Source organism: Pelophylax lessonae, assembly GCF_965119305.1.
Source record: "Pelophylax lessonae genome assembly, chromosome: 3".
Classification (NCBI taxonomy): domain Eukaryota; kingdom Metazoa; phylum Chordata; class Amphibia; order Anura; family Ranidae; genus Pelophylax; species Pelophylax lessonae.
The window spans coordinates 103341867-103362338 of NC_138770.1; the positions used below are offsets into that span (position 1 = coordinate 103341867).

At 40.6% G+C, this 20472-nt stretch overlaps 1 protein-coding gene across 3 annotated transcripts in view; it reads right to left on the minus strand.

Moving 5' to 3' along the window:
- Positions 1-11377: 11377 nt before the first annotated feature.
- ENDOV (endonuclease V) overlaps positions 11378-20472 on the minus strand; it is a 47554-nt gene continuing 38459 nt past the window's right edge. Inside the window, exons 6-8 of one of the 3 annotated variants that reach the window (XM_082249913.1) lie at positions 18933-19001; positions 16659-16787; positions 11378-11544 (exon numbers count right to left, since the gene is read on the minus strand). In XM_082249913.1, the coding sequence (XP_082106039.1) occupies positions 11458-11544; positions 16659-16787; positions 18933-19001 (285 nt within the window). In that variant the 3' untranslated portion in view covers positions 11378-11457. Of the gene's footprint in view, positions 11545-16182; positions 16315-16658; positions 16788-18932; positions 19002-20472 lie in introns of those variants that run through there. The other 2 variants (XM_082249914.1, XM_082249915.1) reach the window with 2 other exon arrangements.

Consider the following 20472-nt stretch of genomic DNA (forward strand, 5'->3'; position numbering starts at 1 on the left):
TTGGTAAGCTGCAGTCCTACTGGGAGAGGTCCTTTCTCTTTTCTGTACAGTTTATTACTCTGGTAAGGAGTATTTTCACAAGATTTGAGGTGGTGTGTCTTCTATCTACACTCCAACACTTTCCTGATATTCCCATCACTCGGGGTGTTTTATTCAATTTATTGTGGTTTTACGCTATGGCGTTTTTTATTTATTTATTCCACATGAATACCCAACACTGAGGAGATCCATCTATATGTACGGAGTCCGATTGATATCTGGTTCCTGTGGATCCTTTGAAGTATTTTGGGCCTATATACTATTCACCTTTGGTAAGCGGTACCTGTACAGAATATTTCGTCAGACGTGCTGTTTTACCCATATTGGACTCTATTTGGACTTTATCACATCAATACATTATCACATATGTATTTTACTTTATAGCGCAACTTATATATATATGTTGGTAAGATAGGCTTCTCTGAAAAGGAGGGTTTTCAGAGATCGCCTAAAAGCTAATAGAGTAGGAGATAATCGGACAGATAAGGGTAAGGAGTTCCATAGAATTGGAGAGACTCTGGAAAAGTCCTGGAGGCGAGCATGGGAGGAGGTGACAAGGGGGCTATAGAGCAGGAGGTTCTGAGAGGAGCGAAGAGAGCGATTAGGTTGGTATTTTGAGACGAGGCTGGTGATGTAGCTGGGGGCTAAGCTGTGGATTGCTTTGTAAGATGTTGTAAGTATTTTGAATTTAATTCGTTGGGTGAGCGGAAGCCAGTGGAGGGCTTGACAGAGAGGAGCAGCGGACACTGATTGGATTGAAGGGGGGGTAGCCTGTGTAGAGGTATGCCAACAAGAAGGGAATTGCAGTAGTCGAGGCGCGAGATGACCAGGGAGTGGACTAGGAGTTTTGTTGTGTCTTTGGTTAGAAAGATATAATAAATATATCTTATATATAAATTATAAAGACATATAAGATCTATAAGATCTATATAAGATATAGATCAGGCCAAAATGAGGGACAAATGAGGAGGAAAAAGGGATAGAGGGACTTTATTCTAAATCAGGGACAGTCCCTCGAAATCAGGGACAGTTGGGAGCTATGTTAGAGTACATTCTAGCTTGAAGGCTAAGTTCACCTTTTTAAGCAGAATTTATTTTTCATAATAAATAGAAGCCTTTTCTAATGCCTTTCTTTCCACACTATCCCAATAGTCTCCCACTATCCCAGACCTATTTCTCACTTACCTAGTCCATGGCAGCCTTCAGTCAGCACCCTCTCTGTTCAAAATGTCAATAAAATGCTACTGGGACCCTGACTTACTGTAGACCATGTGACATTGCAGGAAACATCATATCCCTTCATGCACTGCCTTACTGCATCACATAATAGGTTGTGTTTACTACTCTGGACCACACCTACCTCGTTACTATACTACCTCTTTTTTTATTTCCACCCACATTCCTACTTCTTCCCTTAAAGGGTAATTCCACTTTCGTTGGGGAAAAAAAATTAGCAAATAAAGAAAAAAACAATATTGCGAGACAAATCATATTGTAATTGAATGTTATTAAAAATTACCTTTAATTTTCAATCTGCAGCTGTTGTAATTTTCTGAAAATGCAATGTAATATGGCTACCTGGAGCTGTTCTGTACACAGAATGTGTACTGACCACACCCCAGAAACATCATTTCCTGCTTGTATGATTGGCTTACCAATTTTCCCAGAAGTCTGCCTAAGATACAAGTCAGATTTCTGGCATTCCCTGCAACAAAAATGACATTTTTGGTGAGATACTCCCAATAGAAACACGTCTAAATGGATGCAGACCCAGCAGCTTTCCTCATTAGAGCCCTGCAGCTGCAACAGCTGATAGATAATTATGAAACCCCTCCAATTTGACCCACTCGGCACAGAGGAACAAACAATGATTTCTTCAGTATTGTAGAAGGATTCCGCACTATGGTCAGGCTGCAGCCTCCCTCAAATATAACCAAAAGGGTTATACAGATGTAAACAAAAACAGGAGAGGAATAGATGGTGCTGCCTAGGGGGAATGTTTTATTTAGGCCTGGTGAACCGGAGCCAGGAACAATAAAAAATATAAAAATGGTATAATTGCTGTGTAAAATGTGTGAGCACCACACGTGATAAGGTGCTTCATAAATAAATAAATACACCTAAAAAAATATTGAATAATAATTAATGGATGATTAATGCATCAAAAACCAGTATAATTATGTACTACAAAAAGTAACGTGCTAGAGGATGAAAAGTGTAAATAAACACTGCAAAAAGGCACTAATTATACACAATAATCATGGAAGTGATAGGTACAAATGTGAATAAACGTGTATATATAAATAAATCCTGAATGAATAAATTAGTAGAAACTGAAAACAATTGATAAAAAACACACCATTGACAATACTCCAAAAAGCGACAAGTGCTGAAGGTTGGTAAGTGCTATAGAACACTGCACAAAAAATGATATGCCCCAAAAAAACAATAAAGTGATAAAGTGCTACAGTGAATGAATAAATACATAAATATATAATTTAATTAAATTAAAAAATTTTTGTATAGATATAAAAAAAAAACATTATAATGACCTTTTTTCCCTTTTTTTATAAGTGATCCCATTTCCTCTGTTCTCAGCTGCATAAGAGCTGGGGGAGGAGAAGCAGTGGCAGACTGAGCTTGCCAGTGAATTTCTGTGCAGTGAGGGCGTGTCAGGACAAGTCTGATCATTGGAGGAGAATACACTGAGTTCCCAGCATAGCTAGAGAACTGACCACGCTGTGCTCTCCTGCTTAGTGTGGTACGTTTTTTAATTGGAAAGCGAGGGAACTGACAGAAACACCAGGGGTTTCGTCTAAAGGAAGAAATACAAAGAGAACAGGATATTTTTTCACAGAAGTACATGGTATAGATGGCACATATCAGTAATATTAATCATTGGGGTAAAAAAGCTTTAAATATAAAATAATAACAAGGCAAGGATGTTTTTATTAAAACATTGTAGTAAAAAAATACATTAATGTTCTTAAAAAATACATATAAATATTAATTAGGTGTGCAAATTAATCAGAATTATTGCTAAGTTAACTGACACAAGCTGATAGATCTAAAATTGCGCTGGAAATTTAGGCATCAATTTCAGTCATGGCCAAAAATATTGGCACCCCTGCATTTTTGTCAGATAATGCACTACTTTGCCTACAAATATTGTAGCAATTACAAATGTTTAGGCACTCTCATATGTATTTATTTTGTTTGCATTGGTATGACACAAAAAGTCAAATCTGACACATTTCACGCAAAACTCCAAAAATGGACTGGACAAAATTATTGGCACCTTCAATTTAATATTTGGTAGCACACCCCTTGGAAAAAGTAACTGAAATCAACTGCTTCCTGTAACCATCATTGCGTTTCTTAAACCTCTCTACTGGAATTTTGGACCAATCTTCTTTCTGCCAACTACTCCAGGTCTCCCAGGATGGAAGGGTTCCTTTTCCCAACTGCTGCTTTAAGATCTCTCCACAGGTGCTCTATTGAATTTAGATCTGGACAGTTCAGCACTCTCTAGCGCTTTGTCTTAAACCATTTCTGGGTGCTTTTTGGCATGTGGTCATTGTCCTGCTGTAAAAGCCATGACATCTGACATAGACCCAACTTTCTACATTGCGCCATACATTGCAGCCCAGAATTCTTTGGTAGTCTTCAGATTTCATAACGCCATATGCACGGTCAAGACATACAGTGCCTAAAGCAGCAACGCAACCCCAAAACATCAGTGAATCTCTGCCATGTTCTTTTTAACTGTAGGGACTGTATCCTTTTCTTTAAAGGCCTCATTTTTTTTTTCTGAAAACAGCAGAATGATGGGCTTTACCAAAAAAGCTGTATTTTGTTTAATCTGTCCACAGCACATTCTCCAAAAATGATTTTGGCTTCCTCAGGAGAGTTTTGGCAAACTCCAATCTGGGTTTTTTATGTTTCTATGTCAGCAGTGGGGTCCTCCTGGGTCTCCTACCATGGCGTCTCTTTTCATTCAGATGGAGAGTATAGTGCAAGCTGACACAATTGTACCCTGTGCCTGAAGGTCAGCAATTTGTCTGGAAGTTGATTCATGTTCTTTATCCACCATTCAGACAATCCTTTGTTTCAATCTTCGATCAGTTTTTCTCTTTCGTCCACATCTAGGGAGATTAGCTACAGTGCCATGGGCTGTAAACTTCTTGACAATGTTGCGCACAGTGGACACAGGAACATTAAGATCTCTGGAGATGGACTTGTAACCCTGAGATTGTCCAAGTTTTTCCACAATTTTTGTTCTCAAATACTCAGACAATTCTTTGCTGCTCTTTCTCTTCTCCGTGTTTTATGAGGCACACAGAGACACAACAGAAAGTTTGAGTACATGAACACATCAGATCAGAAGTTCTATGCTTACTGCAAATGCGCACCCGGGAGGCATTGTACTGCGCAAGCCCAAGATTTTAATGGGCCAGCAAGGTGGAGCAACACAGGCTATATCAGAAAAACTGCACTCAGGGCTTAAATTGCCCTCAGTAAATATGGCTGCTTTCCAAGCAGAAAGCATTGAAATGCCATTAAGGCTTTTGATCAGTAAGTATTATGACCTGTTCATGTAATCATGATAGTGATTAGGCTCCATGTCACACAAACACTCCCATTGCTGGCAACAACTTAGCAGCAACTGGAATCACTATATTTATTATTGTACAGGATTTATATACAGTAGCTAAGAGGCCACTTAAATTTGATACAAAGTCAATCTTAGTAGATGACCATCTACTGGACTATGGAGATATTGCTCCCTTGCATTTCCCTCTAGAGAAACAGAGAATCTGCATTATGCTGTCCTCTTGAATTAGGGTAAGTGAAAAGCCTTTTCTTGGTAAATTACCCTTGTGACATGGCCCTAAAGCCATAATTGGAGAACACAATGAAAATGGAGAGATAGTAAGAGAGGGGAGAAGGGCCAAAGGAGGATAAAGAGAAGAGGGAATAAAACAGAGCTACTTAAAAATAAAAATAAAATAGAGAAGGGGGAGAGAGTGGGAAGAAAAGAATGAGAAGGAGATAAAGGAAATAGAGAGATAGAAAAATGATGAGGAAATCGAAAGAGAGAGAAGGAGAAGTAGGGAGAAGATGATGAGAGAGAAATGGGGAGAAGATGAAAAAGGGCAAGATTTTGATTTGCTATCTTTTTCCTACTAGGTGATAATGGCCACCCCAGAAGAGACGAAGGCAGCAACAAAATTATTTTATATAGGGGAAAGTTGAAAGTCAGGAATATGGATGAGCTTGGAGTTGGGGTAGAACATGAGTTCACCATAGCAACCATTATCAATCATTCACTTTTTGGCTCTGGTCTATATTTAGCTTGGAAAGGCCAATCACAGGAAATATTTCAATGTGCCAGACTACTTCCTTTGAAAGTTAGGATTCCCAGGAGCCTTTGTTCAGCATGTGTTGTTTCTATCAGATAAGGGAAAGATTGTAATGGGATTTAGGGAGGAACTTGTGAGCAGCAAATGAACATGGCCTCATGGTAATCTTGCTACTCCACCACAAGGCATACCAGCTAACATTTAACCTTATGGAGAGCTGTTTCCGGTACCATTTTGTTACTTTCCACTACAAAGCATCTAGAGCACAATATGGGGAAAAACACCCCAGCCGTCCAAGAGGCTACCACCAAAATGCAGGTCCACCACCATACAAGGCTGATAACATACTAGAAGCCGTGGGCTCAATTCTAGAAACCTCTCAGCCTGACAGTGCAGCTTAGCAAGCTCCCTTCCTTCAAGATGCTGATTTCTTGGGTACTCATACTAATGCACTGGAGGACAAGATGAACTCCGCAGCCACAGTGATAGAGAACGAGTAACAGGATCTAGCTGACCTTAAAGAGGAACTTGTGCAGGCTATGCTGAGTCTGGATGATTTTAAAAAACAGATCACGCAGGAGCAACCTACACCTGAGAGGTTCATTGTAGACCTGACTTTCACAGCCACTGCATTAATACAGCAACTTTCTCCTATCCCGATTGACCACCTGGAGTTTGATTGCATCCATCGTGCCTTGGGACCTAGGAAACCCAACAGACCACCACAGGACATCATTATTACATTTACTTATTACTGCACCAAGTAATATTCTCCTACAGGCTGCTCGAGACAAACCAGATCCCTCCTTTTAGGGGAACAATCACCATTCAGAAAATGCCACAACTGAAATCTTACACCTCGGTTCTTACCGCTCAAGGCCTCAAATATAAGTCAGAATTCCCTTTTAAGCTTCTGTTCACTTATCATGGGCAGTCTCATTCAGTTTCTACACCTGAGAAAACCAACATCAAGCTGGAATGCCTGAGCCTGTTTCCAGACGCAGAATCCGCTCAAGTCCTGTGAAACCCCCCACACCGTGTTCTATGGCTGATCGCCTGAAGCCCTTGTGGGAGCAGGTTTCCAACTGCAAGTATGCCTTCGCTCATACACCTCCACTGTCAGAATCGCCACGCTCAGACAACCGCCTGAAGCAATAAAAGGGTGAGATGCAAAAAGATTTTTTTTTTGTTTTTTTTTTAAAATCTGATTTAAAATATAAATTCAGTAAGACGTTAACATATTTCCCCCCGCACAGAAATTGTATAGCTGTAGTGGCTGCCAAAACCCTTATATAAGAAAATTGAAACAGAATAAAATAGTAAAAAAAAACTACAAACGTATTTTTTGAAATATAAGAATTTTAATGTATTTAACATATAAAAATATATTTAATGTACAGTATGTATAAATACGTGTAATTATATGTATTCAATGATGAGTACAAGAAGCAGAGTGCTAATCCTTCAGTGCAAGAACTCAAACAAATAAGAAAACATTGGAATTGAAATGACCAACCAAATCAGAATTTCTTCTACTGTCAGATCTTACAAATTTTAATTGCTGTTTGTTACTGCACCTAGAGTAGAACTCTAGTAGATTGAGAATCTTCTGTTGGGTCTTAATGATAGTTAAGGTAGGTGGTTGTTCCTCTTGTTTATAGAGGATTTTTGGCTGTGCATCAATAACTCCATCGCTACATAACTCTGAGAATTTCTGATGCATGGGTAGGTGAATGGTCCCAGCTAGACTTTGTTGATCATCGATGGATATGTGTATTGCTGTCTTATATACACGCATATTGCTACGTTTTTCGACCTTCATATTGGAGACTTATATGTCTCTAAAATGCCAGTGATTATGGAATTAAAGTAAAATACACTGCTTTTGGGTTAAAGCTTGTCCTGACCTTGGATTTTTGACAGCTCCACCTTTAGTGGTTGGAGATAGTTCATAACAGTGTGTTATAGATGTTAATGACTGCCTGTGCCCCATTAGAGCGGATTTCCCCTCACTTCCTGCTCTGGTGTTGACGCTCACTAAATACAGGAATTAGGAACAACAGAAACACTTCTTCTCTTTGTAGTGTGGGGAATGGTAGAAATTATTGTTAGAGTTACACAACACTTTGCTCCTCGCACTCTTTATTTAACAAGGTCTATATGTTTAAAAGGGAAAAGCCACAAAGTTCCTTCAAAGTGCAAAAAAAAGCTATAAAAACAAAAGCATTAACAATCAGATGCAATATTTTAAATAACCCTTTTTATATAAAAATATAGAAAACTTTGATCTCATTTTAAATAATAAAAGTAATTTTGTCTACTACTTCTAATAAGACACATCGGTGGAGACCGTCCTTCTTATTACTTGTTTGCTGGCAAACAATCATCTGGGGAGACTGTACAATCAGATCGCACTGTGTGTGGTCTATTTAAAGAATTTGTTTGTTTGCCCACTTTCCAACGCACTAATACATATCTTCCCCGAATTAACAAAAATGGCATTTTTGCACTCACAGAAAAATATTTTTCTCTGCATTAATTGAAGGACACAGTAAAATCTTTAGATTGTGACCAACAGATTATTACGCCACCTGCAGGAGTAGGATGCTAGGCATAACAAGAAAGAACACATCCCAGGAACCACCCCTGCTGATGGCCAACTCCCAGCTCAGTAAGTAGCCAGCAGTACATAAGAACCAACAACTGAGATAGAAAAAACACACAGGGGACAGGTGCTGTGTCTTTCTAGCCACAGAGAGAGAGGATTTTATAGTGAGTACAAAAATCCCATTTTCTCTTCTATTCATTGAAGGACACAGCTGGATATTTAGATTTTGACCAATGGGACATGCCAAAGCAGTTCCAGAAGAAAAGAGGGTGGGCTCAGTGTTAAACATCCAAACATATTAACCCTCCTCTTATGTTAGGGTCAGAACCGACCCGTTTTCAGGTTTTGAATGTCTATAAGTATCACATAAATTTGTTTATTGCATCAAGATTTTTTTACTTTGTCAGGAACCTCTATTTAAACAATGTAATAGAAAAAGAGTCCTTTTCACTAAATTATAAAATACTGTGGTGAAAATTAAGACGTTCATGGTGTTAGGGTCAATTCTGACCCAGTTATAATATAGGATTATAGGACACTAATAAGTGCCAAAACTGAAATCATAAACACTCTCTCTGCTTAGTAACAGTGACAGCCAATCACCTCTCAACCCTGTGAGCTGTAGTTAGGGAGGGGCCTATCTCTTTGCCTGCTTGTCTGCTTCTCTAAATAAAGTAAAGAAACATAGGACCAATACATTTCAGAGTTGCTGACTTTATTTTACCATTTTTTAAATTTGAAAATGAGAGGTATGCTATCAAAAGAAAGGTCTAAGGGGTCACACCAAAAATATTAAAACCAATCTTTTCAAGGATAAAGAAGCCTAACAAGGTAACCAAGAGGTAAGAAACAAATTGGATGATAAATAATTGTTCAGAGGGTATTTTATGGCTGATTTAAGACATGGGTCAAAACCGACCCTAAACATCATGGATAGTAACAGAAAGCTAACATAAGAGGAGGGTTGAAGAATCACACCCCAGCAGAACCCAGATTGCTGACCGCAAAGCCTCCCAGACAAAACTAGAAACCGCAGGAGAAGCACCCTCAACTTTGTAGTAGTGAGCTGTGTGTTTCAGATGGGGGTTTGGCCACCAGCAGGATCTGCTTCTAGGGTGTGTTGTTTGTTGTGTGCCTAGCGTCCTTCTCCTGCAAGTGGCATAATAATCCATTGGAAACAATGTAAAAATCTGACTGTCCTTCAATGAATGGAAGAGAAGTGACAGATTATCTTTGAAGCTGAACACCAGGCAGATATAAAATAAAGCAGATCTGTATTAATTAATACATCATTAAAAGTATTTTTTAAATGCAAGCTGGGGAAGAAGCAGCACGGCAAGTCAATCAGTTGTGGCGCAGTGCTAGCAAGTGACACACTGATAAAACTAGAGAGCAAAATGACAGGGAGATGAGCTCATCAGACTGTAAGTTTTACTTAACTTCAGCAGAGAAATTCAGGTTTCCTGTCCTGCTGTGCTGTGTAGCAGAACTGCGTAAATCTCAGGACTGGTTAGACAGAAATGCAATCCTTTGGCAGAAAAAGCAGCTCCCATATATGTATTCTGTCTGTGTATTTAGCTGCTTGTTGAAGTTCAGCTTTAAGGCTACATTCACCCCTCTGGATTTTCTATGTGGTGCAGTTGCAGTGCATGGGCCTTTAGGAAGATTTTACATGTGTTAACATTTATCCATGTAGAAGGGGCTGTATGCATGTAGCCAGGGCTTCTGATAGGCAATAGAGATAGTAATCCTGTACTGAGCCCAGGCTCCACTGGGTAAACTGTGGGGTACAGGTTTGGCTTGCAAGCAGGATAAATGCTTGTGTAGGTGAGGTTTGGGAGTGGCAGTGATATTTCCAACCGATGGGTCACTGGCGATGAGGAGCTGGATCAGGAGCACTAGGAGAGGTATGTTAGGAGGAACACCCCAGGACCTGATGGGGGACTCTCAAAAATAACCCTTCTCTCTCTGTTTCCCCTCTTTGTTTCTGACGCATTTGGGGCAAGGAAATTAGTTCAGTCAGTAGCTCAACAATTTCATTCTGTGCTAATCCTTTTTAAAAAAACAGCTGCATGATACAAGCCTTATTGTGTGTGTACCATGCATTTCTATGGGCCTGCCTAATGATGAGCTTTGGGCAGTTCCAAGATTATAAAAATTGGACCAAACCCTATTCCATCTCCACCCCCCTCCCAGCTGTGAAAGGATCTACTGCTTGTTTTTTCTATACATTGACATAATTCTACTTTGATCTAAACTTGTAAGTCTTCTTCTTTTCAGCCCTGGAATATAGATGGGTACTCCTACATCATCAGGCATAATGTAGGACCAGTGTTGGTTGCCAGACCTGCACTGGCATGATGACGTCAGGGAGAGGGGTGGTGACCAGACAAGTTGGAGACTGTCAATAGTAGTTTTGGGGAAGCAGTCATAACAACCAGAGCTGGTGGAGAGGTGGAACACTGAACCATGGATTAAAATATTACAAAAGCAGAGAGGGGGAGGAACCAACTAAGTGTAGTATTAAAACATGGTCATTTGGAGCGCCAGATCCCCACTTTGTATCTTTCTAAGGTAAGTATTATTCTGTGTTATTTCACCTCCTAGAAAAACAAACATTAGATCCAGTAGCACCTGGAGGGAGGGGGGCAATTTTAATGATTTGGTAACAGCCTGGGCTTACAAAAAATGCAGCATGTCCAATATTTTAGGACAGCTTCACACCTATGCATGTATGGCATGTATGGCATTGTATGAGTTTCAGAGGGGCCCCAAATGTGCATCCACACACTAAATAACACAAAGGACCCTCACCTCACTACAACTCACACGTCAGCATACACATATGCTGCCTACAACTAGGGGGACCTTTTTCCAGCATTTATAGGTATAACTGCATCCCCTGAATGTGAGCCCTCCAATTGGTAATTAATGAGTTTTTGTTATGAAATGGTTTCACAATACTGAAAAAAAAGAAGACTGCAAAAAAGCCCTTAGGAGAAACAAAGCACAGTACCTAGTGCCCAATCAGATGCTATCTCTCATTTTACAGTCTCAATGAACACCAATACTGTCATTCTGGGATCACCCACTGTCATCTTACTTCACCCTACACTAGCCTGTTATTGCTTCTAAATGGTCAATATAACTGAACAACCAACACAATCCCAATTCCAGTTTGGAACTGTATTGGTACAATGAGCCTCTCCAGAAAAGAAATGATATTCATTTACAAGCCACTGACCAAAACATTTTGGGGGGCTCGCACCAAACTATTAGTGCTGTGGCTAATAATGGGCACAACCAGTGTGCAGACTTGGGAACTCAGCAGAGATCTCACCAATAGAGTCCCCAAGAGTTTAAAAAAAAATCCATTAGTTTGTGTAACTGCCCAGCATCTACCAAACACTGAAAATTCCATCTTGGGTGAAGTGTCTCAGTGTCAAGCTAACTGAGACTATCTTGAGGTTTCATGGTTTCTGTTTTGACTTTATTAGTGATCTTCATGCAAAATTCTCTGGAGCGTATGTCAGCCTGAAATACAAAACAAATTAAACACAGAGGTCAGATTGTGAAGGTTCCAATTGAAACAGGTAAAAAAGGTGAACAATGTATACACTCCTGCTTTAAGAGCACACTGCCCAGTGCAGAGCAGAACATATTACAGGACAGGGTTTTTTTTTTTTCTAAAGCCCGTAGCGTGTGAAACACACTCAAAAGACTCCACCCGGTGCATAAAAAAGTGCACACACACAAAGTGAGAACACAAAAAAGCACAGGGTGTGCGACAACGTATGGTCTTCCCTCCGAAGAGGTAGGACCCGAAACCTCGATCCCCCGGGGCGCAAGACTCCTGACAGGGATTTAAGGTACTTGTGGTCAGTTGGCCGAAACCAAACTGACCCCGTTCTTCAGGGGGACTGCCGAAACAGCCCACCCCAAGTACTTAAGTGGAGCTCCCCCGAAGGGAGACCCCATGAGAGAGGGCGAACTAAGCCAAAAGGCCATATCCACCCCCTCCCAAGACTCAAGGCAGGGCCCGAGGACCCACACACTCCAGTCATGCAAATAAAAGAAAACAAAGGTGATAGTGCAGGTGACGAACTCCAAAGAAAAGGACAGACAAACAAAGAAGTGGGGAAGGGGAAGTGGGGAAAGTGCAATGGTGCCATGTGAGGAACCAAGGCAGGCCTTCCAGCCGGAATAAAAAAAAATTTTTACAGGACAGGTACACTTGAAAACAAAGTGCACTTGTCCTTTTAGCCTCTTTACCCTGACCTAACCTAACCCACCTACCCCCTCCAGGCCACAGACCCGAATTAGGTCCATCTCCATTGAAATCTGGACTCGGGACACACAAACAAGTCTAATGTAATGCACAGTTGCATCCAGGACTAAAAGTCCTGCAGTGCTGGATGTAAACAAACGCAGAGGCCACAGCTATCAAATCAAGGTAAGTATGCATATGTGAAAGGTGCGTTATATCAGAGGAAAGGGGCAAAAGGGGTAAGCACTCTTTGCCTTAAAGTGGACCTTTGGTTATTTTATTCATCTTTCCATCTTTTATATCTTCTTCCTTTGTTGTTTTAACTTTGGATAGTAAAAATTTTTTTTCTGCCAGTAATTACGTTATACAGCCCACTTCCTCTTTCTTGTTTGGTAATTAGCTTGGGCTAATGAAATCATGCACAGCTCTCTCTCTCACTCTCCTGAGAGTTTGCCAGCAAGGGAGGAGGGATGGGTCATAGGAGAGCCAAGGAGAGCAGCAGAGCTGTAGGGGGCTGGATGAGGACGGAGATAACAGGAGACTACAGAGATCCATGAGTATTCATCAAAAGAAGAGAAATGTTCAGGCAAGCAGTGGTGTGAGTATGTCTGTCTGTGTATATATATGTATGTGTGTGTCTGTGTGTGCCTCTGTGTTTGTGTAAATCCAGGAAGTGAACAGGCAGCAGTTTCTGCTGCCCACAGTAAAAATGGCTGCAGCCAGACTTAGTGGAGGGAGATTTCTGCAGCATATTTGGCAAGTACAGAATCACGGTACATATAAAATAATGTGCAAAGTGGTTGGAGGGAAGCTTCAGAATGGCAATTACGTTTTTATCACAAATTATGTGAGAAGACTATAGTTCCTCTTTAAACTGCACTTATGCTTTAAAGTCGAACTTTGGCCAAAACCTTTTTTTGGAATGAAGAAGCTTTAAATCTCTTCTCAGGTTGGGGAGATTTCCCCTCACTTCCTGTCCTGGAGACAGTCTTACATGATGTCACTGGGACAAGAAGTAGAGTGAAATCCCTCAGCATTGTCACAGACAACAATACATAATTTGGCAGAGGGGATAATGTAAGCATGAGACAGATGAAGAACAGGGCCACCCTAGATAGAATATTTCTGCATAAGGGCACATTACATCTACAGAGGGCTGTACCTACCTAATTTGAAGCAATACTACACCACCTATCAGTAAAACAGAATTGTAATTCTGTGCATACAATAGTTAAATAGTATAATGATTCGAATTTCAGAGAAAATTGAATGAGATATTTATAGAACGTGATTACTAATTTCTTACACATGAATAACAGCATTTTAGGTTTTAGGGTTTTATGGCATTTACAAATTTGCTCAGAGGCTTAGGAAGATCCATTATAATGTCCCATATAGTGAAGTGTACATAACAAACTATACTCACAGCAGAATGTAGGTGAAATGGGAGCAGCCAGCATTGCCATAATGTGTGAGTATGCACAGTTTACTTACACATTATGACACTTACCTCTGGGTCTGCTGTCCTCCAGATTTGTGAGGTCCGAGCTCCCTGCATCCACCCAGGTGCCATTTCCTTCTCATCTTCTTCCGACTCAGTTGTCTACTTGTTTCACACATTGGGCAGCCACTGCTAGTATATCTCCTGCACATGTGTACTGGAGTTACATAATATTGGCAACCAGTTCCACTCCTGGCATCTGTAAGATGCTGGGAATTTTCACTGTACTGTGCAAGTGCCTCAGTCACTATGAAGTATATCAGTAACATCAATGTTGTTTTCTGACACTCCCGGGAACACTAGTAGTGTTATTTAGTAGACAGCATGCACTGCTTCCTCCCTCCAGGCCTACAAGGGTGTCCTTCTGCTGCCTGTGAAGCCTCCAATGCAGAGAGGGACCGCAGGTGCTCTCCTACATACTGGCACAGGTTATGGAGTCTTCACAGGCAGCAGCCAGATACCCTGGTTTGTGCTAAATATTAAAATGTATTGCAACATGAATAATGTTTGAATGAAAGGTTGCCCTAAATGAGAATTATATAAAACGTAGGCTATACCATTCACCCTACGAAGTTTAGGGTTGGTGACCACTATTGTGAAGCCCAGAACTCTTTACATTCAGGAGATAAGTCTGGTTTTTATTTTCATGGCACTGAAAGGGTGTTTCCATTACGAATGGGTGGGGACCTAAGACATTTGCTCCTGGAAACTGACATTTTACGGATTTTCAGGTTGCAGACAATGGTCCCTTTTGGTCCTGAAACATAGATGGGATTTGGCTTTGCATGTATAAACACACTGACATTCTCCTTAAAGCAGTATCAAACGCTAAATTTAAAAAAAACGCGGTAAATTACACTGAGCAGCGCATGCACAGCTGAGAGTACATTTACGGCACTTGCTTTGTGCCTTGATGAAGTGACTCCTGTGCGCAGGAGGCTGAACAGAGCGAACCCAGAAGGAGGACAGCGAGACGATAGAAGTGCCAAAGCACTGAGAGTGCAGCACTAGAGGGCATCCTTTGACAGATAAGTCTGTCATAATGCGCTAGTATGCAGTGCATACTAGCACATCATGGCATAAACTTGCAGGAGGCCCATTTATAAAAAAAAAAATGGTAGCGTTTAATACAATCCATTTACAATCTACTTTAGATTTACCAAAACAATGTAATATGAGGACAAACTAAGTATCCATTCATTTTATATCAATTCAGGCAGGCCTTTGCACTACGTATTTTATGGTAAATCTAAAAGACATAGAATCACTATTGTAGGGGGCATTCTTTCCACTGGCCGGAATGCAAGGGCATTTTTCCCACTGAGCCCCAACTAACTGGTTTGAGCAGGGGCTCTCCACTGAAGTGAAAAGTTTGAAAAAGGCTTCTCTAGAGATTGTAATGGCTGCACTAGAAGTATTTCCGAGCACCCAACCATGCTTGTTTGGATAAGCAGTAACATAGTTGAGCAGCACTAACTTTTAGCTGTAGGACACCTTGGTGGCCAGGTATCTACTTTCAGTGTCTACTGAAAGCCTCTGACCCTCTTAAAGAGGAAGTAAACCCTCCTCTGACACTTTTCCCTATAGGTAAGCCTATGATAAGGCTTACCTATAGGTACTGTAAATATCTCCTAAACATGCACCGTTCAGGAGATATTTACCTTACATGCAGCCAGTGACATCACTGGCGCATGCGCTCTGAAGGAACGGCCGCTGGTGCCGTTCCTTCAGAGCCCCGTGCCGTGACCGTCGGTTCCCGCGCGCATGCGCGGGAGTGACGTAATCGCGGGTCCAGCCAATCAGATAGCCGGATGACGCGATCCCGGAAGACGGGTGACTGAACATGTCGTCCGTCATACAGGTAAGCGGGCGGCACGGCGGGGGCTCGTTCTTAGGTAAGTATTTCATAATGAGCTAGTATGCGATGCATACTAGCTCATTATGTGTTTCTCTTTCAGGTTGTAAGAAAAAAAAAATGTTATATGAGTTTAGCATCAAAAGCATCAAAAAGTTGAAAACTATAGAGCTACTACTGACAAAAATCATAACGAATTGCTACAACAGGGGCAGCATCAATAACATGTTACTGTATGTATTTGAGCAGCTTGGAAAGTGTTACTTGATGAAAGTATTCAAATAAAGTGGACCTGTACTTTTCTGATTCTAGACAATGTTTAGATTTAGTGAATGGCTGCCAAGGCACTAAGTGTTGCATTGTGGGAAGCAAGGGGAACATCAAGTGGTCTCCCAAAACCAAGACTTCTCCAAGCTCCAACAACACTTTCAGCTGGGGAAACAATTAAAGTAAATGCTCTTAAAGGAACTCCTTTGCTAAAATTAAAGTGTGAATAATGTTCTTTGTTCCTCTATCACTGCCTAAAGGGCGAAACGCTGCTGTAGTGAAGACAAATCACTGCTTGAAGAAACTTCAGATATTGACACTTCCAGAAGTGTCAATCTCCTGGTCTCTTGCTGCACTCTATTGTTTCTCCCATTGATCTCAACATTACTGCAGGACACAGTAGTGACATAGGGGCTGGTAGGAGGAACCACAGAGTGCAGTGAGGGACCAGGAGATCGACACTTCTTTAAGTGTTGATATCTGAAGAGTCTTCAAGCAGCGATTTCCCTTCATTACAGTAACTTCATAGGCACTTAGAGGTAAGTATGTAGTATCTTCTTTACAAGGAACATTTCATTCACATATCATCATTCAACAGAGTTTTAAAAAATCGGCACAACAAGCTAAACCTGTCATTTAGCCAAGAATGGTCAAAATACAGGTGCTCTTTAAAATCATTTAACCTATTATTCTGCACTGAGACTTTTCTACCACAAGCACAGTATGTGTATAAGACCCCCCTTTACTATACACCATACCTGTCTGGTGGGCTCAGGAACACGGAACTTGCAGCAGGAACGGACCAAATTCACTGCTGTCTCCAAACTTATCTTGTGTCCGACTGAGACATAGATGGGTTTGGAGCTTTTTTTGCAGCTTTTCAATGCCTAGGGGGAGAAGAGAGAAAAAAAACAACATGTTGTTTTTAAATCTTAAAATGAATATACTGTATTATGTTCAATATGGACAGGATTATCAGGCTGTAGTCAGAGACTGATTTCTGGCTACTGTCTATTTAGTGTCATCCCTCTGAGCTGTATATGAAGGTTGGAGCAGGCTTCATCAATCACACACGAGAACTGACAGCCTGAGTGGTAAGTAGCTGAAAAGAACTTTTAGAAAGAGGAACTTCACCTCCCCCTAACCTTTTTTTTTTTTTTTTTAACCCATCTTACCTGTTATGTAGGGTTGTCCTCAACTTACATACTCACATGCCCAGTGAATCACCCGTTGTTCTGCTGCAATCACTTGTTTTGCTGCCATAGTCCAGGTCCATCTACTTCTCTGACGTCATCAGGGGCTGGCTTTCTCTCCTGGGTTCTTGCAGCCAGCCCTGATGATGCACACTCAGGGCGGCCCACATTTGCTGTGTGTACCTTCTGCTGCAGCTTCCTGGGATATGTGATAGAGATATCCCAGGAGGCAGTGGAAGCAGAGACACATCATTCTTGCCTAGACAAAAATGGCGGCAGGGAGGGACCGGAGTACAGAAACTCTTAAAAAGGAAAATATATATTTTTTTTTACACTATTTGGAATTGGGTAGGAGCACAGGGAGCAAAATAAGATCTATTTTAATACGCAAGGATAGCAATGTGCGCTTTGTTTTTATTAGGGAAATAGCAATGGGTTAAACCTAGAACATCATCTATGTGGAACAAAGCAGGAACATGTGTGCTGCTCGCTTTTGAAATAGGGTCACCCACCAAAGAGACTGGGTGGCGAATGCTAGGGAGGGGCTCATCCCATGTCCCGCAGACCACATGTGACTAGGAGAGAAGAAAGGCGGCAGCACTCCGCAAGATTCAATGCTGATTGATTGATCCAGACACACAAAAAATATATTGATATTGATTCAGACACACAAAAAAAGGGGACCCTACCTAGGACATCCTCTACTAACACGTATCACAAAGAAGACCAGGCTTAATCATAGGAGCAGCAGGAACGGAGAGATATTTATACACAGTAATAAAATTAATACAGACATAAACACACACACATATTCTATCTGGTGCCATTTCCTAAAAAATGAGCATTAGTAAATCATCTCTCCTGCTATGGACTATATATTACCCTCTACTGTTAAAAAAAAAAGAGAGGTAGGTTAAAGATACTTGCTTAAAGAACTTTTATTACAGGATAGAGTAAGGGAGGGTTATTATCCCTGTCCGATTTTTTTTCGCCATATGTGTCCCATTGTGGAGATTTCCCTTCACTTCCTGTCCCAAAGCCAAACAGGAAGTGAGAGGAAACCCCTGCAAAATAAGGAAATTCCTTGGGAACCCCCAGGTCACCAGAACTAGTGACCTCATTGGAAGATTTCCCCCAATAACTTTTCTGGGGACAACCCAAAATTTTGGATTTTCTTTTACTTTCACTGATAATGATAAACAGAGAGGGTTAATCTCCTTAACAGGATCATAGACATCAATAAAAACCTTAAAGGTGTTCTAATCCCTCTCAACTCCATTCAAAAGTAAAGAAAATGTTTTGTCTTTAATTATACTTTAAAATAAAAAGACATAAAAATCTAGAAAGAAATATTGCTATTAAAGAAAAACAAGGCAGAAAGGGAAAAAAGAAAGGAAAAGGGAGGAGTACATTGGAGGAGGAGGTCCCAGACAGGAATTCTTTGTCTGTTTGTCTGAATCAATAAAGTTTCTAGTGTTGAATCTTACAGACTGCAACCAGCTTTCTTTTCTTCTGGACTCAGGTGGCCCTAAGGTTAATGCAAGCTTAAAGACATAAGATGTCAATTAAAGGGATCCAACCTCTACACAAGAGCAATGCTCCTCTCAAAAAATTACATTACTCCGTAATAAAGCTCTGCTGTCCTAAATTTGGCTGGACTGACCAAAAAGTGAAAAAAAAAGAAAAGTGCGCTTTAGGTTGGCATTTGCCATGTCTATGAAACATATCTAAACAGTGAGAAACCAAAAGCCAACCCCATTCCTCATGGCTAGTATGTTGCTCCCATGTAGAGGTATTTCCTAGGCTGGTGTGGTAAGAACCAATTGCCAAAATACTCACCGCACCCAGGATTTGCCCGTTGCTGCCCTTCAGTTGAAAATATTGTCCTGCGTCCTCTAACTGTTTTGCCTGGAAAATAATTATCACAGAACTAAATGAATAGACATTCATATCAATAAATAAAGACTAAGATGACCAGGTAGTAACAATTTACTTTCCATATAATGGAACTAAACACAAATTCAGTACCAAACATTGGGTGAAAAAGAAAAGTAATTATTATACATTTAACTAAGGATTACATGATTATTAGGTGCTTACATGCTAATGTTAGGTTCTTTATACAACCCTTATTCCAAACATCTTGGGAAACTGTGTAAAGTCTACATAAAAACAGATTGCAATGATTTCCAAATCTCATAAACCTATCTTTTATTCACAATAGAAAAGGGATTCCTAAACTACGGTCCTCCAGTTATTCAGAAACTACAATTCCCATCATGCCTAGTCATGTATGTGAATGTCAGAGTTTTACAATGCCTCATGGGATGTGTAGTTTTGCAACAGCTGCAGGGCCGTAGTTTGGGAATCCCTGCAATAGAAAATAGAAAACATATTAAATAAATAAACTGGAAAAATGTACCATTTTATGAAAAAAATAGGGTGATTTTGAAATTTATGGCAGCAACACATCTCAAAAAAGTTGAGACAGGGCAGTGTTTACCACGGTGTCGCATCCCCTCTTATTTTAACCACACTTTGTAAACATCTGGAAACTGAGGAGACCAGATGCTGGAGTTCTGGGAGAGGAATGTTGTCCGATTTTTGCCTGATATAGGATTATAACTGCTCAACGGTCCTGGGTCTTTTTTGTCATATTTCTTGTTTCAAGATGCGCCAAATATTTTTAGCAGGTGAAAGGTCTGGACTGCAGGTAGGCTAGTTAAGCACCCAAATTCTTCTACTTTGAAGCCATGCTGTTGTCATAGATGCAGTATGCGGTTTAGCATTGTCTTGCTGAAGTATGAATTGATTGGATGGATGCATATGCTGCTCTAAAACCTGTATATATCTTATAGCATACGCACTAATGCACCCCCATACCATCAGAGATGCAGGCTTTTGAGTGCAGATAAAAAGCCGGAAGGCCCCTCTCCTCTTTAGTCTGGAGTGCACGGCACCCATGGTTGCCAAAAAGAATGTCAAACTTCAATTCATCTGACCACAGAATAGTTTTCCACTTTGCAACAGACCATTTAAAAGGAGCTTTGGCACAGAGAAGACAGTGGCATTTCTGGATCATGTTCAGATATGGCTTCTTCTTTCCATGATAGAGCTTTACCTTGCATTTTTGGATGGCACAGTGAACTATGTTCACAGACAGTGATGTTTAGAAGTATTGCTGAGCCTATGCTGTGATGTCCATCACAGAATCATGCCTGTTTTTATTGCAGTGCCATTCTGAGGGCCCAAAGATTACGAGCATAATACGTTTCAGCCTTGTCCCTTGTGCACAGAGATTTCTCCAGATTCTCAGAACCTTTTGATAATATGTACTGTAGATAACATTTTTAAAGTTTTTGCAATTTTACATCAAGGA